This window comes from Terrapene carolina, unplaced genomic scaffold (assembly GCF_002925995.2).
Source record: "Terrapene carolina triunguis isolate 2854851 unplaced genomic scaffold, T_m_triunguis-2.0 Scaffold58, whole genome shotgun sequence".
Taxonomy (NCBI): Eukaryota; Metazoa; Chordata; order Testudines; family Emydidae; genus Terrapene; species Terrapene triunguis.
This window is the reverse complement of record NW_020664409.1, coordinates 15,113,833-15,139,093: the sequence shown is the minus strand read 5'-3', so window position 1 is coordinate 15,139,093 and position 25,261 is coordinate 15,113,833. Positions and strand designations below refer to the sequence as shown.

The window sequence follows — 25,261 nt, the reverse complement described above, 5'->3', positions numbered from 1 at the left end:
CCTGACGTGTAGCTTTTTATTAGGATTCTAGGAGGTGGACTAGTCCTCTGGCTCATTCAGTATCCATGGCCTTCTGTGGCTTGCACACCTCCGAGGGTTTAAGTTGCGCTGTCCTGGTTTCTGTAGAGTGTGCTGTATTATGCCCTTGCTGTATTGCTAGCATTCATTAAAAAAAAAACCTCTTGATTCTGTCAATTTAAGGAACTTTGCTCTCTTTTTTTTCTCTCTCTTTTTTGTGGGGAGTGAGGTTGAGATGGGGAATGAAACACAGTTAGGTTTCTTCATCCAGGAAAAAGTCTGTTGGGTGCAACTCTGCAAAACATACTGTAGTTTAATTTGATAGGCTAGTGTCAAATATAAAAAAAACTAATATTTTTAAACAACTACCAAACATTAGAATATATTACTAGAAAAGGTAATTTATTCACACAATTTTTGTAATGAATAAATGCTGTGTGCTATATAACATCTGTGTAAATGTTCGGGCAATGAACATTCAATTTTGCATATTAAAATATTCTTTTGAAATACAACACAAATTATTTTCATATAATTCACTGGGAGGTACTTAGCCCAGAGTGCCTGGAACAAGAGAAACTACAGCACAGTAAACCATAACTTGAAAAAAAAGCAACAACCCTGCAGAGAGGAGCAAGCCAATGACTTCAACTGGTACAAGCAGAAGCAGAGAAAGCAGGGGAGGGGGCAAAACTAGGCCCAGGCAGGGACACCTCCCCGCAGCACCCAGACTTGTGCAGGAGAGACCACACACATGCTCTGGGGACGCTAGGATCCATGCGGTACCTCACCTCTCTCCTGCTATGTGCCTTTAGAGGAAAAATGCAGAGAGGAGCCAGACAGAGATTCCAGCTGGTAGGGGCAGAAGCAGCCAAAGCAGGGACCTCTGGACATTCAGAGAACTTTCTACAGTTTTGACTGGACTTTCTCTGCCCTGTGCTGATTGGCTGCTTGCTCCAACCCTCCCGCTCCTCCTCCCCCTCTTCCCCTCTCACAGTCTCTTCCCCTTGCTGGTATTACCCTCTTCCCTGCCTGTCCCACTCCTCACCTCTTCCCTTCCCTTCTTTTCCCTTCTCTTTCTATTTAGCTTATCCCCTTTTAAGTTACTCCCCCTCACTCACCCCCCCCCAGATTGTGGCACTATCATGCCATTTGCTACCATCCCATTGTTCACTCTGCTTGTGTATTCTACCTCTCCCCCCCCATCCTGTGTCTGTCTTGTCTATTTAGACTGTAAGCTCCTTGGGGCAGGGACTGTCTATGACTCTGTCTGTACAGTGGCTAACACAATAAGGCTCCATTCTTGCCAGGCCCTTACGCACAGGGGCGGCTCCAGGCACCAGTGCAGCAAGCGCGTGCCTGGGGCAGCAAGCCGCGGGGGGCATCCTGACAGTCGCTGTGAGGGTGGCAGTCAGGTAGCCTTCAGCGGCGTGCCTGTGGGCGGTCCGAGGTCACGCGGATTCTGGGGCGTTTCTGCGGGAGGTCTGCGGGTTCAGCGGTTTCGGCGGCAATTTGGCGGCGGGTACACCAAAGTTGCGGGACTGGCAGATCACCCGCAGAAACGCTGCCGAAGGCCGCCTGACTTCCGTGCTTGGGGCAGCAAAAAACATAGAGCCACCCCTGCTTACGCACTACCATAATGAATGTGTTTAACAGTAAAGTCAGTCCTCTGCATTCAAGCTACCTTCAGCTTCTATTCCACAGTTGATATTTATAAATCAGACTAAAGAGTTAGGCATTTAATCTGTGGCAAAATGGTAGTGTCTCTCAAGGGAATAGGGATGGATGTTTATTTCTTTTCTAAATGTCAGTAAAACTAGCAATAAACTCAGACAGTTTATTAGCAATATCACTCAATCATGGAGTTAAAATGAAACTTTATTGCACCGACATCTATGATCACAGTGTTATATTCTTCCTAAGAATACCAGCAGTAGGGTAGTTCACATCTCCAAATATGTGGATTTTCCCATGCTAATAATCTTCCAGCATGTGAGTTAAAAATGGATTACAAATTTTTGATTTAGCTTCTGAATGATAAATAGGGGTTTCTACTTCAGGAAGTTAACTAAGTAAAAACAATTAACCATAGATGCTTTAATTGTTATGTACTATCTTGTATCACAAAATTAAAAGAAACAAGGTTAATCTTGAAAGGTAACCTATTTTCAACCTCCGTACACAAAAATTCAACAACCTAGGGAATGCTTTTGTAATAATAAAAACTGCCATTTACTAAGACAGGATAATGAATAAAGGGTTCATCCCTCAATGGTATGGGAAATCAATTGGACTACTCACATGCTTACAGTTAAGCAAGTTCTTAAGTTGTTGCTGGACTGGAGCAAGAGTTCACTTTACAGGATTGAGCCCTGAATCTGGTTTCATCCTTGCTATTGTAATGAAATTATTCATGAGGGGGCAGATTTTGCTGAAATGCTATCTTTGAGGGACTCTACCATCCACCATTTACCCATTTTATTCTTCATTCAGTATAATGGTAAAAACGATACTTAACTACCTCATGTTTATTGCCATGTTTAATAAAGTTGTCTCTAAAAAGACTCTGAAATGCTTGGAAAAAAATCCTATATAAGGAAAAAAGTATGTGAGGTGTGTGGTTACCTTGTTCTAAGCAGAAGAATTATTGATAATTATAAATGTATTGCAATGGGAAAAAGTATTTTAGATTATACAATATTATACTTTTATTATATAATACTAAATCACTTCTAAAATGTAATACATGGGTATTTAAAAATTAATTTGTTGGGTAATTAACTTTAAACCATAATTGAATTCAGTCTCTTTCATAAACTAGATTTTGACTGAAGTATCTGAAGTGTTTAATTACAGGCCTTGTATAAAAGAGTAATGGTGCACCCTTCAGAGCCTCTTATGAGAAAACCTGAGTGAGTGTATGAAAGGGAAGGAAATCTCTTTGAAGTTTTCATTTCAGATTTCTTCCTGATCATTCATTTATTTCATTTCACAGAACAGGCTGTGGAGCCTGGTCACAAATTCTGCAGACTGAATTTCATTGTCATGATCTTAAACATTCACCTAGCTTTGTTCTCTCTGAATTTCTTCATAGACAGCTAGTTTTGGCTCAGCTGAAACATTTGGTATCTTCTTTAAATTCCTGATTCAGAAAAGCATCCCTATTCAAGAAAGTTCCTAGGTATGTGCTTAAGAGATGTCCTCAAGTCCTTAAGGGATGAACATTAGTATGTGCTTTAAGTGTTTTTTTGGATCAGAGCCTGAATTTTGCCACCTCATTGTTCTCCTGCTTTTCCAGATCATTAATAAAATATATTAAATAATATAATTATTTGTATGGAATTCTTGGAAACTTTATTTAGGGGCTAAATTTTGGCATGCTTTTTCTGTGCACAGAGGTGAATCTTTCTGGAGTCTTTGAAGGAAGTAAACTAAACAGCTTATTGTGCATATGAAAAAATGTTTTGCATTGTATGAAATTGTTCAGTTATTTATTGCACTTGGGCAACTATAATACAAAAATGTGAACTAAAATGCCAAACTTGGTATGTACACAATCCTTCACAAGGATCATGAACTTTATCAAATTTGGGGGAACAAAATGGTTCTAATCATCTGAAAATTACAGGTTGGTTATATCACTTTTCCTTCCTGATTTAAGACCTTGATCCTGTAAGTGACGAGTATTTTGCAGAATTGGGTTTTTAAATGGAAAGAGTGTGCAATTCTAGTCTACTAATGCACTACTAATCAAGATAGCAAAATTACAACATAATTATATTATCTGGTAGACATTTTTGGTACTGTTTTGCAGGCTGACAAATACTATGCATGTACACATGAAAAGCAGTGTCTGAGTTGCAAATCTGGCTATACATCACCTAGGAAACTGTGTTAGTGCCAACACTTCTATCCAATACCACAAATGAAATGTCCAGGTTGTCTTCTCATAAAACCAATTTTGTTCCTGGATCTATTCTTCCTGGTTATTTCTGTCTGTTAAACAATATTGTATTATTTGGTCTGTACCTATAATCCAGGCTATATTACTCAAAATGTAACACCTATTAAGAGTAACAAGCCAAAAAAGAAGAAGAAACTCAAATGAATTACATTTTCAGACATATAGGGTGAAATCAACAGGAATGTTGCTATTGACTTCAATGGAGCCAGTATTTAATTCATGATATTTTAGAGAATGGTAACTGACTGCAAGATATGATTTAAGTGCAAAACATTAGTGCTAATCAAAAATACTTCTTGCATCTCAGCATATGAAGGGATTCAAACTGAAAAATATATACATCAACAATGTTAAGAAAATCTATATTGGGCCCTATAACATTAATTTTGGATCCCACAATTTCTAATATTTCCAAAGTAATTGATATATAACGGACACGTTTAGAAATGTGTGCTCTTGAGTCTGTTACAGATGCAGAAATGTATGCTACTGTGTTTTGATGGTCATTTAAAAACATATCAATATGACGATAAATTATATACTAAAATCAAACAAGCACACTATAGGAAGCTTTAAGTTAAAAAATTACTAACAAACAAATAATCTGTTTCTGTCATTTTAAACTAAATTACAATAGCTACAGAAAAGCAAACAGATTTAATATAATTAAAACATTCTCTTAAATTTCTACCAGCTAGATTTTGCTCTTTCAATATTTATTTTGTTTTTGTACATAACAGACCATATACTCAGCAGGTTTATGTCAGTCTAGTTCTATTGAAGTCAATGAAGCTTGGCTGAGCTACACTAGCTGATGATCTATATCAATATAAGCAGAGAAGGCAAACAGAGAAAAAAAAACCTTCAAATTCTGGGTTGCAAAGCAAGCAAGAACTCATTGCATCCAAAAATTACACCAGAATAGTTCAATTTATCCCTGCAGTTCAGGCACTAAAATTGCTGTGAAGTAGCTTTGAGCTCTTGGACAATAATAATATCTAAATGAGGCTATGTAAAAAAGAAAAAATGTCAACCATATATCTAAAAAAATTAAGACTGAAGGATACAGATCTTATTCTTTCTTCTAAGAACATCCAATTTCCTCTTTAATCTTATTTTCTCTTACCTTTATCTCAGCCTACCTTCTCAGTATTCATTCTCTATTCTAGACCAAAAGAGTTTTAAAAAGAGAAATGGGAGATCAAATAACAATACAGTCAGGCATGGCACCTAAATTTATAATCTGAAAACAAGAGATGTTTAAGAACTATCAAGAAACCCTGTTAAAACTCACATTTGAAGAATGGTGTGTGTGTGTGTGTGTGGGGGGGGTGGATTTATACGAGCTTCTTACAGGATGTTTTCAATTCCATCCAATTGTTTAGAAAATATGTTTATGTAACTTGTGTTTTGATAACCTCTTCTCTGAAAAGTTCACTTCAACTTTCTGAGCCTCACTTTCTCATCTATAAAATGGGGATAATATTATTCCCATGCCAGGGATGGTGTGAAGTTTGTAAAATTATTTAAACAGTAAACGTGTTACATTGTATTATTAACAACAACCTATACCTGTTTTATTTTTGTGACCTTATCTGTATTACAAAACTTTAATAAAAATTGTGAACATAGAAATGAAATTAATGCCATTTAAAATATATTTAGTCCAGACTTAGGCTTGCAGCAAACTAAGGCCCCAGTTCAGGAAAACGGTTATCATGGGGTTAAATCCATCCCGGTTCAAGAAAGCACTTAAACATGCATTTAGTTTAACTAACACATTGACTTCACTGGAATGTAAGGATATGCTTCTTTACCCTTCCTGAAGAAAGATGTTGTCAGGAACTGGGGGCCAAGTCTGCAATCCTGCAAACACCTACACATAGTGGCACAAATTAGTAGTGCTTTTAATGTCAATGGGACAATTTTTATGCACAGTTATTTGCATGCATGAGTTTTCAGGATCAGAGCTAAAGTTTTGATCCTGCAGCTGATTTCAATGGGACTACTCACACAGGTCCCTATTTCATAAGGTATCTATCTTCCGGGCAAGACTTGAGCATGTGCTTCTTTGCTGTCATGAACAGGTATGGATTTAAACTTTGGTGCTTTCCTGAAGAAGGTCCATAATAAGGCTTACAAGATTGGGCTTTATGAACCCAATCCTCGTGAGAGGCTGAGCATCCTCCAGGAAAGAAGGATGCTGAGGCAACTCAGAGGTCGGGGCCCTCAGGCAGCATCAGTCACACATCTTCATACACCGGTTTAACTTTTGAAATTGTGCGTCGGCTGATAAGGGCAAAACCTAAACCATGGCAGGGATCACGGCGTGTTTTTGTGAACCACTGTCTAGATGTACAGTGCTGTCTATTTATTGACTACAGTCCCCTGTGTGTGGCAGCAGGAGCTGGCCCTCTGTTTGGAGAAGTTGGTTGTGGTTCCAATTAACACACACACACACACACACAATCCAGCGAAAGGTAAGTCCCCAACCAGCCTTCCAGAGATGGGAAGGGACGCGAGCTGCGTGCGACGCAGCAGTATTAACTCTGCTTGCCTTTGATGGGAAAAGATGAGTCCTGGAGGCTGGGGCTCAGCAGTGCATGGGCTGGAACAGGAAGCGTGGGAGGGCTGAGGGGAGGTGTGAGGGTGGAGGAGGGTGAGTCCTCCTGGCTCTGGATTGGCACGGGGGTTGCTGATAGGCAGCGTAGGGGATGCTAGCGTATTGCCCGCGCATTAGCGGCGCGATTAGCTAGGCTGCTGTGGCGAGTTAGGAGCTGCGTACACGTGCAGCCCGGCGGGGCGGCAAGTTCCCTTCGGAAGAGGCAGCGGGCTGGAAGCGCCCGGCCGGAGCCAGGTGGCTGGAGAGCGCGCAGGAGGCTGCCGGGGAGGAGCCGGCTGGAGAGGAGGTGGAGGGAGCGGGGAGGGCCCAGGGAGGCTGCTGCGCTCTCAGGGAGAGCTGAGGTCCCCGCACACTCGCCCAGCGCTGCTCTCCGGCTCTGCCCTTTGGTGGCACAGCGCTGGGGGGACCCAAACCCCGCAGCCGTGGCAGAACTACGAAGGAGACGGAGCTGGGCAGCGCCGCTGTGGGCGCATTTTACCACGAGGATCCCCCAGTAGCTCCCCTGCCAACCCCCCTCCGCAAATCCCTGAGGCGGCTGCCTGCGTGTGTGAGCCAGCCCCGGCGGGCTGCATCCCGGGAGCCCCTACCACGCACTAGGCGCTGAGCCGGTGAGCAGCAGAGGCGAGATGCCACCCACCCTCCAGGCACCAGAAAGTTTCGCAGCTCCGTGAGCGCGGCGGCAAACTCCCCTCCACCGCCTTCTTCTGCTGGGCGCGTGGGGTCCCTCGGTGCCTCCGCAGCAGCACGGGCTGTGGGCGTCTCTGGGGGCGAGGTGCGGGACTCGTGTGCAGGACAAGGGCGCTGTTTGTTCTCCTCCGTCAGTCCCAGCTGTTGCTGGGGGGCAGCCGCAGCAGCCATGGAGCCCGAGGCGATTGCGATTCTCTTCCTGAACCAGAGCGAAGGGCCCCCTCGGGGGGAATTCAACCTCTCGGGGGAGGAGCAGGACACCAAGCCCCTCTTCGGCATCGGCATCGAGAACTTCCTCACCCTGGTCGTCTTCGGCGTGATCTTCGCCTTGGGGGTGCTGGGCAACTCGCTGGTGATCACGGTGCTGGCCAGGAGCAAGCCGGGCAAGCCCCGCAGCACCACCAACATCTTCATCCTCAACCTGAGCATCGCCGACCTGGCTTACCTGCTCTTCTGCATCCCCTTCCAGTCCACGGTCTACGTGCTGCCCACCTGGGTGCTGGGCGCCGTCATCTGCAAGTTCATCCACTACTTCTTCACCGTCTCCATGCTGGTCAGCATCTTCACCCTCTCCGCCATGTCGGTGGACCGCTACGTGGCCATTGTGCACTCCCGCCGCGCCTCAGTCCTGCGGGTCTCCCGCAACGCGCTGCTGGGCGTGGGGCTCATCTGGGCGCTCTCCATCGCCATGGCCTCGCCCGTCGCGCACCACCAGCGCCTCTTCCACCGGGACGCCAGCAACCAGACCTTCTGCTGGGCGCAGTGGCCCAACCCCCAGCACAAGAAGGTCTACGTGGTCTGCACCTTCGTCTTCGGCTACCTGCTGCCGCTGCTGCTCATCTCCTTCTGCTACGCCAAGGTGGGTACGAAGGGGAGGATGTCGGGGGTGCAGGGGATGGGTGTACGGGGTGCAGATACAAGGGGTATAGCTATAGGGGTGTGTATGTGGTAGTTACAGGGGCGTAGGTATAGGGCGGGTGAGTGTTTGGGGGTACAGTTACAGAGGTGGAGTGTAGCCATAGAGAGAGTTTGGGGTACAGTTACAGGGGTGGGGTTTAGCTGTAGGGTGTATGTGTATGGGGTAGTTACAGGAATGGGATGCTGGTATAAAGTGTATATGTGTGTACGGGGCATAGTTACAGGGGTGGGTGTAGCTATAGTCGTTAAGATATAACGATGAGTGTGTAGAGGAATGGGTATAGGCATAGGTATAGGATAGGGCGGGGTATAGGGTGTTAGCATTTGCAAAAGTGTGGGTAGATGGGTGGGCTACATGGTTTGTGTGTGGGTGCAGTAGCAGAGTGCTAGGGTATGAGGGTTAGTTTTGGGATGCGTGCATGGAAAGAGGGTACAGAGGTAAGGACATGGGAGGGGTTGAAGTTTCGGTGTGTGTAAGGGAGTGGGGGTAGACTCAAATGTGGATGGAGTTACACGTGTGGATTTATAGGCTAGGAATGTCCAGTTGGAAGGTGTTTCGGGGAACGTCACAGCTGTGTGGGTCCGAGGGTGCAGCAGTAAACGGGGGAGGAGATATAGTATAGGCGGTTGTGGGCGTATTCTCTGGTAGGTTTCATTTTTTTTAGAAAAAACTTCTTTTTAAAATCTCCATTTCAGCTGCGATAAACACTCTGTGTTTTCCCGTAGTGCTGGGTGATGAGCTCCGAACTGGGCAAAGTGCAACAGTGTGCAAAGTTGTTAACATATAAAAAAATCAAATTGAAATGATTTCAAACATACTGCACTTAAACAAAACCCAGCCACATTATTACTGGGGTCCTGATGATCTGTACGATGCCTGTTCTACCACTTATTTTCTTAACGTCCAGTTAAAAGACACTAAGAGCAACAGGCACGCTGCCCGCTCGTTAGGGAGCCTCATCCTGCATCAGCTGAAGTTAATGGGAGCTTTGCCGCTGACTTCAGGGGGCTCAGGATCACGCCTTTTGCTGCCAGAAAGCAATCGCTTGATGATGAGCAAGTTTCTGATGAAAGGGGCTTAACTGTGACACACTCACTCTCCCCCCTTCTCCGCTCAGGCAATGATCCATTTTCTGTACCAGTGTTTTCTGCAGCTTTGAAGGAAGCACCAGTTTAGACTGCTGTTCTCCAGAATCTAGAACAGGTTGAATACAGTCCGACTGGACAGTTCTTTTACTGAGATATTGAAAACCTTTACTCGCTTCCTTAGTTCTTACTCACTCCAGTAAATTCCATTGAAGTTCATAGTTCTGCTCATGTGAGTAAAGTCTGCTCTCTTGCTGAGGGATCAGTTCCTCCAAAGCAAACATGTTTTGAGGGGGTTGGAGTGTCTAATTTATATAGTTTGTGTATAAATTCATTAATTGTGATGTGGAAAAAAGGGCTGATAGAGTGAAAACCTGCATTTTAAAACACTTTGAAATATGCTTGTATTCAAAAGACAAAGTTTCTAAATTACAGGGCAAAAACAACATTTAAAATGACAGAGGTGTCAAAGTGGCAAAAAGGCAAAAAATTAAAATTGGTATCAGCCCTTAAAGGTTTATTTCTCTTTTCTCTGTGTGGTGGGTGGATTTCTCATTGTCTGTAATAGGAGTTACTGTGTGGACTGAGGGGAAAGTAACCAATACCATAGATTTGATCATCACCATATTTAAATAAAGATATTAACAGATATGGAGAAAGTGTTAATGGACATGCTCAGAAGATGCCTTTTTTAAACATTAATTTTTAATTAATAAGTATTAATAATTTTATAGCCAAAAGAGCCTCATTCACAATATTGAGTAACGGCCTCTAAACCCTTGTTTTTTACATGAAAGAAGTTTTGTAAGTTAAACAAGTGTGAATGTTTTTTAAAATTATAAATTTTTACCTGTGGAATTTAAAAACAAAATTAAAAGGGATTGTTTTGTTAACAGACTTTATTGTAATATTAAAGTTAATATAATCACACCATTTTGATTACAAAAATAACTATTTACTATAAATATTAATATAAATAATTTGATTTTAAAAAAATCTTTAAATCTGAGTCCCTGAATGTCAAGTTTATGCCCAAAGCAAATCTTTTATGGTCAAGTTAAAATAGCCTGAAATAGGGGTTAACTACACTAATTAAATGAATGTTTAATTAACATTAAAATGTTGTCACAGCCAAGAAATCAAGGCAATTCAAAGTTACATCTGAAATCTCCTTCTTAATTCGCTACCAAGCTGTCCTTACTTCACCCTTGTTTTGGTTAGGAATTGAAGGGCTCTGAGATGACAGGCCTAATCCTGCTCCCGCTGAAGTCAGGATCCAGGTGTGAGTTGCTCACCACCCTCAACACTCATTCGTGGCAGTGAGAACTGAGTAAACTCAGCCCTTTGCGGGAGGCACTTGGAATCTGTCTGCAACATAAGGGCTCACTCCTACTGTCACTAAAGTCATTGACAAAACTCCACCTGCAGTATTTTGGCACATCTGGGTGAGCAGGGGGTAGGGTAGGTTAAGATTGGAATGGCAATAAATCAACGACAGAGTTTCAGCCTTAAATTTGTCAATGCCATGGCTGCGATAGTATATGTCCAGCAAAGGAGTCATCATGAAGCTCCATTCAGCAAATTACCATAGAATTCTATTGAAATAAACACAACCCATGACATCTTGGCTTCCCAGTACACACAGTGTGAAAGGAAAGTTACTATGTAATATAACAGGTACATCAATGGCAACATTTAGTTATAGAGCATATTACTAGGTCAGATCTGCAGCTAGTATAAATTGGGGTAGCTTCATTGATTTCTATGGAGCTACATTGAATTACGCCAGCTGAGGATCTGTGAAATAATAATGATAAGGAAGCTTCAGTCTTCTCATAATGTAGTTTAAGACAAAGGGAATGCAGTTCTCTACTCTATTTGAATATATGGCATTTTCAGGACTGTTGTAAGGCAAGTTCTTGGGTTTTTTTATGCAAATTGTAATTTCCTTCATTTTTTATGTATTTAAATGGCAGGCTAGCTGTATTCCCTCTGTCTTAAATTACATTATCAGAGAATTCACATCCTACTGGGAAGTACTAGCAAAAGGACAGCTCTTGCTGAGAGACAACAGCATCATTACAAATTACAGAAATACAGAAACAGTGATGAGTATTTCTAAAATCTATCCTCCTGCAAGCCCAGAGAAAACCAGAGCTGGCATTCGCATGCAATGAGATGTATAAGCAGTGGTTAACTATTTAATAGTTCAGTAGTGAGTATTAAGTTAAGTGCATATTATTTGATGGATAGCTTGAAATGGATCTTCGGTAAGTGTGATTTGTCATAAAATAACATATTTCTTTTATTTACATATTAGCTTATTGTATGTACTATTATGAGGTTACTATAGGATTACACATTAAAAAGTGCCAATTAAGGCCCAACGGCTCAAGCCTGCAAAGTGCCAAAGCTCATTTTGGGAGGTCCTGAGCATCTTCAGTTCCCATTTACCAAGGAAGTCAAAAGTGACTAGTGATTTTGGGTGACTCAGTTTTTGGGTGCCCAAGTTGAAAAAGCTTAAAGCTATCCTCTGAAAACCAGGACTCTTTCATGTTGGGCACACAAAAATCATGGCACCCAGAAACTGAGGTAACTACAATATTAGTCACTTTTGAAAATGTTGGTCATTGGCTTTGATGGGACTACTCATGTGGCAGGATATGGCCCTAAATGATTATTGTCCATTTATCCATTTCAAATATTAATAACTGCCCTATTTTTTACTTTTGCCTTTAGAAATACTAAGAGAAACCTGGCTCCATTATGTACTAATATCCTGAACATTCTGAACTGTGGACTGAAATCTTGTATCCCAAGTTTTAGCAGGAGGATGTTAATGGAAGAGGTATAACCCGGACCCACCAATAAAAATAAAAATAAATAAAATCTATAATAGTAGTAGTGACACAATACTAAGTAGAATGGAATGAAAGGCTCTGCTGTAGTAAGTGGAGTTGGTCCTATTACCATAACTATGGCACTGCTGACAATGATATTTGAATGTAAATAAGATTTATATGACAAATCGTGGTTCAGAATGCAATGTTTACATATATCAACATACAGGTCATTATTATTAGACAATTACCTTGTGTAATCTACTCACGGACATTCTTTTAAATGGATCTTTCCAGGAGCTACTAATAATGAAAGTGTAACCAATGAAATCAGAGGCGTAGCGAGCGCCCTCCGTACCCTCCGACCGGAGGGGGCCCCGCAAGGAAGGGGGCCCCTAAAAGTGGCAAAATAAATACCACATTCCAGTTTCTGCATTGTAAGGGGCCCCACCCGGACATATGTTCGGAGGGGGCCACCGTTCGGAGGGGGCCACGTTCTTTGTTGCTACGGCCCTGAATGAAATGGCTGTAAGTAGCAAGAAATCAAATATGCTTTGAAACTGTGCAGTGTTTATGCTTGTATGTTGTTTGGTGGAAATATATATGCCAGAAAAGCAGCAGGGTCACTTAAACCACGTTCTCTCTCCCTCCCCCTCTCTCCTCCAATATGATTTCAGGAGGAGGGGGGGAAGAGAGAGAGAGAAAGGGAGGAGCCTGATCCAGCATAAAGGAGACATATACATGGGTTACATTCCAGCAATTTATATTATGCACTTTTTTTTGGTAACACAGTCAGTGATGGCTTGAAGACTCTTCTACTGCCATGGTCATAAAAGACCCTGCAAAACCACAGGTTAATCAGGAGAATTTATTCCATTTTATTCTTTCCTGAGAGCAAAATATGATCTGAAAAAACAGGTGTATGAAAGCTGGGAGCTTGAAAAGTTTAACATAAGGAATTGTTTTTCCAGATTTGAAGTCTTTTGACATATAAATTCTTGTTAGAAAAGAGTATGGAGTACATTTTAAGCTAAGTGAGTGGGGATTTAGTTGTGTGAGTCAGCTATCTCCTCCAGGCTGCTTAAAAAAATAAAAAGTGACCCTTCACTTCAGCTAGCTTTCTGAGCACAGATGGAGTATTACATCTTGGTACCAGGCTCACTTGGATGCATTCTGCATGTTACAGGTTTTTTCCCTAAAAATCCTACAGTGGTACCAGCAGCTACAAATGCAGAAGTAGATGTTTTAAAAACTACTTGGGGTCAAATCCTGACTGGCATCTGGAAAACAGCATAATAGACCCCACCAAGCCCATATTTAGTGTATGCTCTAAGAATGGTTTTCACTTCTCTCTCACTGGCTCTTACTGTCTTCCAAAGTCAGCCACACATACACCACTCACTGCTCTCATCCCCTCATCCAGCTCCTACTCATAACTTGCTAGAAACTGCTTATTCTGTATATTACTCTGGCAGAAACAGTCAGGATTTTCTCTTCCCTCCCTTTGCCCAGGTGAGAGGAGGGAAGCAGGAGTCAGGAGAAGCAAGATCATTGCCCCAGGTTCTCTACAAGAACCCAGGAGTTCTTCTCATGGAAGTCTGGGAAAAGGGCTGTTCTTGCCCTCTGGTCTCCTTACCATTGAGGTTGAGAGGTCTGGGGGTTCAGCCAAGGCCACACTCAGTAAAGGCCGATCTACGTGTCCCTTTCATCCTCTTCGTGGGTCCAAGCTTGTTTACTGACAGTTTGTGTCATGTCAGGAAGATGCAGAAGAATGGAGATTGAGATGTACCAAAAAGATGCAGGATTGAGTTGTTGGTATGTATATACTGCTGAACTAATACACTTCTAATGTATTTAACAGTTATAATACTTTTTAGCCTTGGATTTACATAAAAATTGTCTTTAATTGATGTTTTCAGGTCTCAGGCAGTCTTTTAAAAGTGGAACATCTTTCCTCTTCCCCTACAAGTGACCATCATCGTTCAGAAATATATCCTTTTTCTTTTTAACTCATTGGATACATTTTTCAGAACATATGATTAATACTGGATCAGATCTGTGATCCATCTTATCTAATATCCTGTCCCTGAAAGTGACCAGAACCAGATGGTACAGAGTAAGGGGCAAAAGACACCACGATAGGCAGATATGGGGTAATCTGCCCCCAGGGAAGTCTCTTTCTAACCTCTAAATTGAGATTGGTTTATAAACCCTGAAGCATATGGTTTTCTATCCCTCCTAAAACTCTGTAAATGTATGTACTGTTATGACTCTGAACAGTCTTGTTATCCATATAAATACCCAATCCCTCCTTTGATTTTGCTAAATTCTTGGTCTTCATGACATCCGGTGGCAATGAGTTCCATAGTCTAATTGCGTATTTGAATTTGTCACCTTTCCATTTTATTGAATGTTTCTTTTTTTTGTATTATACAGTCTACTTCTCCATAAACATTTGCATGGCAATTTTTTTTTCTTCAGATCCTGGCCTACAAATACTCTTAATTTCAGAGTGAATGATGGTTGCAGCCAAAATATGTTCCTGCTACACTACCCAAAAATCTTGTGCACAGACTATCAAGGTTCTGTTACAATTTCGAAGCTGCTCTTCAATGACAAATCAATTCTGTTGCCAGAATAAAAAATTGACCTACTACAGTTACATAACAAGTCATGGCAAGTCTTGCATAAAGGTCATATTTCACTTGTGACATGTTTTTGTATAAATTAATTAAAAAACATTTTTAGGTTCCTTCTTCAAAATCAGTCAGCTCCAAGGGGTGATTATTTTAACCAAATATCCAGCTGATGAATGCAAATTACGCAGAAGACTAAAGAAAGTTACGGTTCAAAATATACATTTTTTATTTTATGTGCAGAGAAGGTCATCCTAAATTCACAAACATAGACATTCTTATGGAAGGAAAATGATTGCCTGTTACAAATTATTGTAGAACAGGTTTATGTTTATTGGCAGATTGGGTTCACTGTCATGCATATTTTGTTATGTGATGCATCTGTTTTTTATATTAGAATTAAATAACTTATGTGCTTCATATTAGTTGATTCCCACAGGTGCAGATTAGATATTACAGATTACACTTTTGAAATGTGTAGACTGGATACATCAACATTTGCAAGCAATATTGGACAGCATAATTTTGAAAAATATGTCCTTTAATTTTAAAAGCAGTTTAATGTACACCTTGCATTTATCTTTTTCAGGTCCTTAATCATCTGCATAAAAAGCTGAGAAACATGTCAAAAAAGTCAGAAGCATCCAAGAAAAAGGTAGATTGCTTTCCTTACCAAGCATGCTAACTTCTCAATGTAATGTTGATTATTACCAAAGGTGTAACAAAGAGATGGACTTGAATCTAAATACACCTGAACATTGAGGGTTTAAAATCCAAACCTGAAACCAGATTTGAATTTTGCATTTGGCCCCTAGTCTCTACAATGGGCTAAGCCACTATTCCAGATCTTTATACCTTGAACTTTTGAGGATGTGAAAACCAGATCCAGAGCCAGTCCTTGTGACTCAGACGTATTTCTAGTATAAAAGTACTTTTCAGTTCTCCTGTGTGTTTTCCCTTTCTTGTGAATTTTTTCTGCTAATGTAATTTTTGATGTAATACGAAGAATTTCTGATTTTTAAGATAAACCTTCTAAATAAGGTTTATTGTACTTCCTGATCCTCTTTTAAAACTTTGCCATCATGAAAACTGTTTTTATTCTCTGCTGTTCAGGGCTTAAATTAAACACCCACTACTAATACTGCAAATAGGATTTGGAAAAGATCTTTAAATCACAAAGCTAATGTTGCTCTTTAGGACTGTATAGAAGGGTCTGTATCATAGTGAGTTTTTCTGGTAATTCAGCATATAGAGTTCTAATTTTGAGCAGACTTGGCACCAGGAGGCATATAGAGTTCTAATTTTGAGCAGACTTGAAACCAGGAGTTTCTTGCCCAACTTCTATATTTATGAACAATGGAGTCAAATAAATCTTTAGGGCACAGCTATGCAGTCTAGGGTTACAAACTTTCTACTTGCACAAAACCGAACACCCTTGTCCCACCCCTACCCCGCCTCTCCTCCGAGGCCCCACTCCCTGCTCACCCCCTCCCTCTGTTGCTTGCTCTCCCCACCCTCACTCACTCGCTTATTTTCACCAGGCCAGCTCAGGGGGCTGGGGTGTGGGAGGGGGTGAGGGCTCTGGCTAGGGGTGCAGACTCTGGGGTGGGGCCAGAAATAAGGAGTTCAGAGTGTGGGAGGGGGCTCCAGGCTGAGGCAGTGGGTTGGGATACAAGAGGGGGTGAGGGCTCCGGTTGAGGGTGTGGGCTGTGGGGTGGGGCCAGGGAGGAGGGGATTGGGGTGCAGGAGAGGGCTCCGGGCTAGGGGGTGGAGCCAAGGGGTTCAGAGTATGGGAGGGGGCTCTGGGCTGAGGCAGGGGGTTGGGATGTGGGAGGCGGTACGAGCTCTGGACTCGGGGGTGCGGGTTCCGGGCTGGGGTGTGAAATGAGGGGTTCAGGGTGTGGGAGGGTGCTCCGGGCTGGGGCAGGGAGTTGGGGTGTGTGTGGGGGTGAGGGCTCTGGCTGGGGGCGCAGACTCTAGGGTGGGGTTGGGGGTGCAGGAGGGTACTCTGAGCTGGGACTGAGGGGTCTGGAGGGCAGGAGGGGAATCAGGGCTGGGGCAGGGGGTTGGGGTGCGGGTGTGTGTGTGAGGGCTCTGGCTGGGGATGCAGACTCTGGGGTGGGGCTGAGGATGAGGTGTTTGGGGAGTAGGAGAGTGCTCCAGGCTGGGACCGAGAGGTTTGGAGGGTGGGAGGGGGATCAGGGCTGGGGCAGGGGATTGGGGCACGGGGGGGGAGTGAGGGCTCTGGCTGGGGGTGTGGGCTCTGGGGTGGGGCTGAGGATGAGAGTTTTGGGGTGAAGGAGGGTGCTCCGGTCTGGGACTGAGGGCTTTGGAAGGCGAGAGGGGGATCAGGGCTGGGGCTGGGGGAGGGAGTTGGGGCCCGGGACTGGGTCAGGGGTGTAGGCTGTGGGTGGCGCTTACCTCAAGCAGCTCCTGGAAGCAGCAGCATGTCCCTTCTCCGGCTCCTACGTGGAGGGGCAGCCAGGCAGCTCTGCGTGCTGCCTTATCCGCAGGCACCGCCCCCACAGCTCTCATTGGCCACAATTCCCTGCCAGTGGGAGTTGCGGGGGTCGTGCTTGAGGCGGGGGTAGCGTGCAGAGCCCCCTGGCTGCCCATACGCATAGGAGCCAGAGGATGGACATGCCGGCTACTTCCCGGGGGCCGCGCAGCACAGAGGCTAGTAGAGAGCCTGCCAGCCCTGCTGCACGGCACTGCCAACCAGAGAGTCAACGTCCCAGTCAGCGGTGCTGACCGGAGCCGCCAGGATCCCTTTTCGACCAGGTGTTCCAGCTGAAAACCAGACACCTGGTCACTCTAGTGCAGTCTGAGCTGATGGATATAATCATATGCCCATGCAGAATCTCACTGAAGTAAATGGAGATCCACATGCATGCAGGGCATTGCCTGTGCAGACTGGATTGCTGAATCAGGCCCTAATTTAGACAGTATTTATACAATCCCTAATTTCTGATAGAAACACTAGTCAAGATTTTTTTTTAGAGGCACAGTCTTAAAAGGATTAGGTATTAAATCTCTGATTCAGCAAGATACTTAAGTACTTTGTGGAATTGGGACCTATGATATAACTACTAAAGGTTCAGAAAGTCACCAACTTTTGTGATTTTTATTGCGCGTCTTGTGACTTTTGGTGTTTTTAAAGCTTCAGCTCTTGGAGTCATGTGGTTATATGAAAATCTGAGCTTTAATTTAACAATAAAAAAGTGTACCCTTATATACCTTAAGGGCTCAAAAACCAGAAGGCAAACAAAATTAACCAAAATAGCACTGTTTGAAAAATATAATTGTTTTAAATCAATCTCATGAGTTTTTGGGGCCCAACTAATGACAGTTGAATGCTTGGGGTTGGCAATACAATTTTACATAATTTAAAGTAGCCTTACTGAAAAAATATATACTATTATTTCTTCTAAATAACAAGAACTCTTGCTCATTTTCATTCTGCATTTAGGGCCTAGTCCTATGTTTCTCACCTTATTCAAACCAATGGGGGTTTTGCCTGATTAAGGACTTCAGAAGTGGATTTTTAAATTAGACTTTCATATATAAGAAAAAAGTTAAATGCAAAATAAATGTTTGCCAGAATACTATTTTTGTATATTTATTGATCACACACAAAACATTAGCATTAATATATTAGAATTAGCATATTTCCTGAAATTATATTTCAGGTAGTTTTATTTATTTATTTATGTGTAATGTTAAGAGTCATCCCATTAAATAAACAAGAGCAGCCCTGTAGCGTTTCCTTGGTTGCAGATTATACCGATAATGTTGTAAAGGTAAGCTTTGGAATTAGGCTTGAGAGGAATAATGGAATAAAACAGATGTGCGAGGATTGTCAAACCATTACGCACCCTTATGCATCCCGCAGGTACCACGTATCTTAAGCATGATAGATTTAAGAGACACAGGGACAAAATCTGCCCTAAATTCTATGCCATCCAACTAAAATCGGGGGTGGGGGGGTTGCTTGGGTGTAAATAAGGACAGAGACAAATTTCTCTTAGTAAGTTGAGCAGGTATACAATTATCCATATTATTCTGCTTTGGATCAAAATGTTAACATAATGAAAGGCGTACGGCACTGTGCTTTCTTTATGTCATAGCTGTAGGAAAAAAAGAAATGTCTGAAAAAAAAATCTGTAGGTTTATTTTCCTTTTTGTTTCCTTCTGAAAATGTGTGTGTGATAAACACAGTATTTCAGTTCCCAGTGGGAATCTTTCCTAAATTGAAGGGTCCTATTTGTAATCCTTTATTAAGACAGATCTTTTATTAGGCAGATTCTGTGCTGGTGTAAATTAGCACACTTTTATTGATATCAGCAGAGTTTTATTGATTTGCATCAGCTGAGGACCTGGCTCATTATTTGCAAATATTTCAAAATTTTGCAAAAATTTCCTTGCTCTGTCTTGTCCTTCCTATCCCCTACCACTGCCCCTAAAAACAGACTTGGGAGAGGTGTCCTCTTGGTGTCCACTCCCCTTCACAAACATATTTTATTTTTTAAACAGAGGGACAGATCCTCAGCTGTGAAAATTGTCAGATACAGTGACATACTCTATGACAGCAGTTCTCAAACTGTGGGTCGGGACCCCAAAGTGGGTCACAACCCAATTTTAAAGGGGTCGCCAGGGCTGGCTTAGACTTGCTGGAGCCCAGGGCTGAAGCCTGAGCCTCACCGCCTGGGGCTAAAGCTGAAGCCCGAGAGCTTGAGCCCTGGGCAGCGGGGCTCAGGTTACAGGCCCCTTGCCTGGGGCTGAAGCCCTAGGGCTTTGGCCTCTCCACCCAGGCAGCAGTGCTTGGGTGGGCTCAGACTTCGGTGCCCCCTCTTGGGGTTGTGTAGTAATTTTTGTTGTCAGAAGGGGGTCGTGGTGCAATGAAGTTTGAGAACCCTGCTCTACAACACTTTACACCAGCTGAGGATCTGCCCCAGAGACTACAGGTTGTTCACTACCTACTCTAGAATCAAACACATGGGTTATTTCATGCTAGTTTTTAAATTTATCCATAACATAATCCCACTGTAGCCAGTGAAGTTACACAAGAGATGGATCTGGCTTTAGGCTTGAAGGAACTCATTTAGGGCACAATGGGAGAGTGTGTGCAGGGGTAAGACAAGTTTAGGATAGAGTGCTGTGGAGTATGACAGGTGGGAAGATCACTAAATAGAATCATAGAAGTGTAGGACTGGAAGGGACCTCAGTAGGTCATCTAGTCCAGTTCCCTGTCCTCAAGGCAGGACTAAGCAATAACTAGACGAGTGGTTTTCAACCTGTAGTCCGTGGACCCCGGGAGTCTGCAGACTATGTCTAAGGGATCTATGAAAGGTTGTCATTACCATAGAACAGTGGTTTTCAACGTGTGGTCTACAGACATCTGGGGAGGTCGGTGGACTATGTCTAAGGTTTCAAAAGGGGTCTACCATTCAAAATTTTTTAGGCATCCACAAATGAAAAAAGGTTGAAAACCACAGAACTAGACCATAATCTGTTCTTAAAAACCTCCAGTGATGGAGATTCTAAAACCTTCCTAAACAATTTGTTCCAGTGCTTAACTACCCTGACAGTTAGGAAGTTTTCCCTAATGTTCATCTAAACATCTCTTACTACAATTTAAGCCCATTGCTTCTTGTCCTATACTCAGAGGTTAAGGAGAACAAATTTTCACCCTCCTCTTCGTAATAACCTTTTAAGAAAACTTATTATGTTCCCCATCAATCTTCTCTTCTCCAGACTAACAAACCCAATTTTTTTCAATCTTCCTTCGTAGGTCATATTTTCTAGACCTTTAATCATTTTTGTTGCTCTCCTCTGGACTTTGTCAAGTTTGTCCACATCTTTCCTGAAGTCTGGTGTCCAGAACTGGATACAGTACTCCAGTTGAGGCCTTATCAGCGTGAAGTAGAGTGGAAGAATTACTCCTCGTGTCTTGCTTACAACACTCCTACTGGGGTTTGCTTTTTTTGCAACAGTGTTACACTACTGACTCATATGTAGCTTGCGATCCACTGTAAACCCCAGATCCCTTTCCACATTACTCTTTCCTGTCGCATCTGTCCTTATTGAATGTCATTCTCCTTTACTTCAGACCAGTTTTCCAGTTTGTCTTGATCACTTTGAATTTTAATCCTATTCTCTAAAGTACTTGCAACCCTTCCCATTTTGGTATAATCTGAAAACTTTATAAGTGTAGTCTCTATGCCATTCTCTACATCATTTGAGAAGATATTGAACAGAACCGAACCCAAGACCTATCCCTGCGGGACCCCACTCAATATTCCCTTCCACGTTGACTGTGAATCATTTATAACAAGCCTCTGGGAACCAATTATGCACCCACCTTATAGTAGCTCCTTCTAGGCTATATTTCCCTAGTTGGTTTATGAGGTGGTCATGTGAGACATTATCAAAAGCCTTACTAAAGACAAGATATACCACATCAACCGCTTCTCCCTATCCACAAAGTTTGTTACCCTGTCAAAGAAAGTGATTAGGTTGGTTATATGTGATTTGGCCTTGACAAATTCATATTGGCTGTTACTTACAACTTATTATCTTCTAGGTATTTACAGATTGATTTCTTGATAATTTGCTGTATTATATTACTGGTCTGTAATTCCCCAGGATGCCCTTATTCCCCTTTTTTATAGATTGGCATTATATTTGCCCTCTTCCAGTCCTCTGGAATCTCTCCTGTCTTCCTTGAGTTTTCAAAGATAATCGCTAATGGCTCAGATATCTCCTCAGTCAGCTCAGTCAGTATTCTAGGATGTATTTCAACAGAAGTTGCCAACTTGAAGACATCTAATTTGTATAAGTAAATTTTAACTTGTTTTTCCCTATTTTAGCATCAGAATCTACCTCATTTTCACAGGCATTCACAGATGTCTGATTGCTACTGACCTTTTTGGTGAAAACTAAAACAAAAAAGGGCATTTAGCACTTTTGCCATTTCCACATTTTCTATTATTGTCTTTCCCCCCTCATTGAGTAATGGGCCTACCCTGTCCTTGGTTTTCCTCTTGCTTCTAATGTATTTCTAGAATGTTTTCTTGTTACCCTTCGTGTCTCTAGCTAGTTAATCTCATTTTGTGCCTTGGCCTCTCTAAGTTTGTCCCTACATGCTTGTGTTGTTTTTTAATAGTCATCCTTCATAATTTGACCTTGTTTCCACTTTTTGTAGGACTCTTTTTTGAGTTTCAGATCATTGAAGATCTTCTGTTTCTTCTTATTTCCCCCAGCTACTCCATCATCACTTGTGGATGTGAAAGAGTTTTTCTTTTGGCATGGGAAGGTTCATCTTTAGCAGACCATCTGCTCTGTTGATTAGGTGACCCTGATGTGGATGGTTTCCTGGAGCTTTTGTATCTCCAAAGGCAATGGATATTATTAGATGGATTGGGCCCATTGAAATAAGAATCTAGGTGTGGATGATTGTGTTAGTGAGGTTAAGAGTGAAGGTGAAGTTCTACTGCTGCTCAGGGAAGCTACTCAGAGGCAGAGCTGAATACATTTCCTATACCAGCCAAATTCTGTTTGCAGCTAAAGGGAATTAAATCTAATGCTAACATTTCTCTTGAGTGAGAACTAATTAGCACAATCTCCCGTGCAGAACATTTTTATCCATTGTCACTGAAATGGAAATGATTTTCATGAGCAGTCCAAACTTCTCTTAAGGAGATGAGATTGATTTCTTACCGGCCTGAGCTAAAAATCTATTGTTCACAGTAAGTGGCTGCACCAGTCATTACAGGTAAATAGAACCCAAATTCAAGAACCTAGCAAAATATCTAGGCCTCATGTACACTGATGTGTACCGTTTCATGGCTCTGTGTTATAACATAGTTTAGTGTTGCTTGAGTAGATGGGACTAGGCTATATGCCCAGGGATATAAGATAGCTCTGTAACATGGTTTGATTCCATCTACACAGGCAAGATCAAACCATGTTGTAAAAGTGACAAGACCCTATTTATGTAATAACAGTGAATGACAAATTTCGTAGTTAAGATGGGGCTTACATCTCTCAGCAATGAACTAATTGAAAGAAGTAGTAGCTGGAAACTTAATAGATGTTAATTTGTCAAACAATTGCAAAACAACAAGTATTTTCCTAAAGAAATAACTGAAACTTAAAGAAAGCCCCGACAATGATTTTTCCAAGCCACGGTTGCATTCCATTATCCTAGAAGCCTAACATTTCTCTATTTATATCCTAGTACTCCCCATTGACAGAGTCTATCATTGGAGATGGATGGCATCTCCTTATGAAAATAAGGACAATGAAGTCAGGTAGCACTAGTGGGTCTAGTCTGTTCTGCTCAATTCGTTAGTTTTGTCTAAAATACTGTTTTTGTTGGTGAGCTTGGGTTTCCAGATTATCAAAAGCATATATTAGCCCCCTCCTCCCAATTTAGGTTTAATACATATATTGTGGTCAGTTTTCATTGCTGGGCACCAGGGTGTACTCCCATGATTTCCACCAACATTAATGGGATTTGTATGGCTAATGGACAGATTTGCAAAAGACCTCTGGTCCCCATTTAGGCACTTAAATTAAGTGGCCAGCTGGATGCTGAGCACTTTTGAAAATGTGGCAACTGAATTTAGGTGGAGGTCTTTTGAAAATCTTTATGCAATACACAGAAAACATAGCCTATTAGATTTAAAGTTATGCCATTTCCCAAGAGCTTGCATCACCACTGCATTACACCAGTTTTGTGTCAGTGGAATGCCATTGCAACTCAGTCAGAGGTGAAAGTAAGCTGGTACTCCCTGGTATGGCGTACCGGCAAGAGCCGGTTTGCGGTACCGGGCGGCCCGGCTTCCCCAGGGGGCAATTTAAAGGGCCTGGGGCTCCCAGCAGGGGTTGGAGCCCCAGGCCCTTTAAATTGCCACCAGAGCCCCACTGCTGGAGCCCTGGGGTAGGGCTGCGGGGCTCTGGGGGCTATTTAAAAAGTCCGGGGCTCCCCTGCTTCTACCGCTCCGGCCCTTTAGATAGCCGCGGGAGCCCCGCTGCTTCCCCAGGGCTCCTGCGGCTATTTAAAGGGCCGGGGCAGTAGAAGCAGGGGAGCCGCGGGCCCTTTAAATAGCTTCTGGAGCCCAGGGGTAGCGGGGGGGCTCCAGGGGCTGTTTAAAGGGCCCAGGGCTCCAGCTGCCTCTGCCGTCCTGGTCCTTTAAATAGCCACGGGAGCCCCTCCACTTCCCCAGGGCTCCTGCGGTTATTTACAGGGCCGGGGCGGTAGAAGCAGGGGAGCCCCGAGACCTTTAAATAGCCCCTGGAGCCCCGGGCTGCTGCTGCTTCCCCGGTGGGGGGGGCACTTACCTTATAGGGTGGGCTGGTTCTGACTCCCTCAGCCACACTCCTTCCGCCCTAGGCCCCACCCCTTCCGGGGGCCAAAGCTGGCCCCAGCGTACCAGTAAGTCACTGGACTTACTTTCACTCCTGAACTCAGTGGAGTTCCACTGACATAAAACTGGACTAACAAAGTAGTTAATCAGAGCCTTAATCTTTACATACTGCTCCCTGCCATTTGAATTCACCCAGTCCGTGCAATGGGAACCTCATGTTTATCAAGTGAAGTTTGAGGGCCTATGTTCTTCTTGATCTAATCCAATTATATGAAATATAATACATATGGCTGATAAACTGAAATAGTTTAGAAATGTGTTTTTTCCTAATATTTTTGTATCTCTAAATAATGGTTTTGAAGCACGTTGTTTGAAACTGTTTGCTCAAGTGTTAATAAATCATCCATGTTTCTCTTTTCCTGCCTTAGACAGCCCAGACTGTGCTGGTGGTGGTGGTGGTTTTTGGCATATCTTGGCTGCCACATCATGTGATCCACCTCTGGGCTGAATTTGGAGTTTTCCCACTGACTCAAGCTTCATTTCTCTTCAGAGTAACAGCGCACTGCCTGGCTTACAGCAATTCTTCTGTAAATCCTATTATATACGCATTCCTCTCTGAAAATTTTAGGAAGGCCTACAAACAAGTCTTCAAATGCCAGATAGGTAATGAATCACCTCTGAATGATGTTAAAGAAAGTAAAAGTCCGATAGATACAGCACCATCTACCAATTGTACTCATATGTGAGCAACAATTAAAAAAAAATCCTGTCATGTTGGGTTTTCATATGTGTGGACTAAACGTCTAGAAAAGCGCAATGAGCTCCTAAAAAGAGCTGCAGCTTCAGCTTCAGCTTGATAATTGGTAGAATTAAAAAATTCAGTTTCCTTACATTTACCAGATAACTGTGGCCATTCTTAATATTAGACATCTTTGTCTAGCATGGTTCAAATGAAGATCTGTCCTTTGAAAGATGTTCCAGAAAAGGTGGGTAATGGTATGTCAGTACTAGCCCTCTTATTCATTTAGTAGGAAAGCTAATAACTTGCTATTTATAAATATTAACATACAGCATATTCCAATTGCGCCTATAACACAAATATGTTAACATAGAATGCA

At 42.7% G+C, this 25,261-nt stretch overlaps 1 protein-coding gene across 1 annotated transcript; it reads left to right on the top strand.

The window, feature by feature from the left end:
* Window positions 1-7,461: 7,461 nt before the first annotated feature.
* On the top strand, window positions 7,462-24,889 carry GALR1 (galanin receptor 1). The gene is made up of 3 exons (XM_024212078.1): window positions 7,462-8,151; window positions 15,362-15,427; window positions 24,572-24,889. Exons 1-3 carry the CDS (start codon window positions 7,462-7,464, stop codon window positions 24,887-24,889), a joined length of 1,074 nt encoding a protein of 357 aa, XP_024067846.1.
* Window positions 24,890-25,261: the final 372 nt, after the last annotated feature.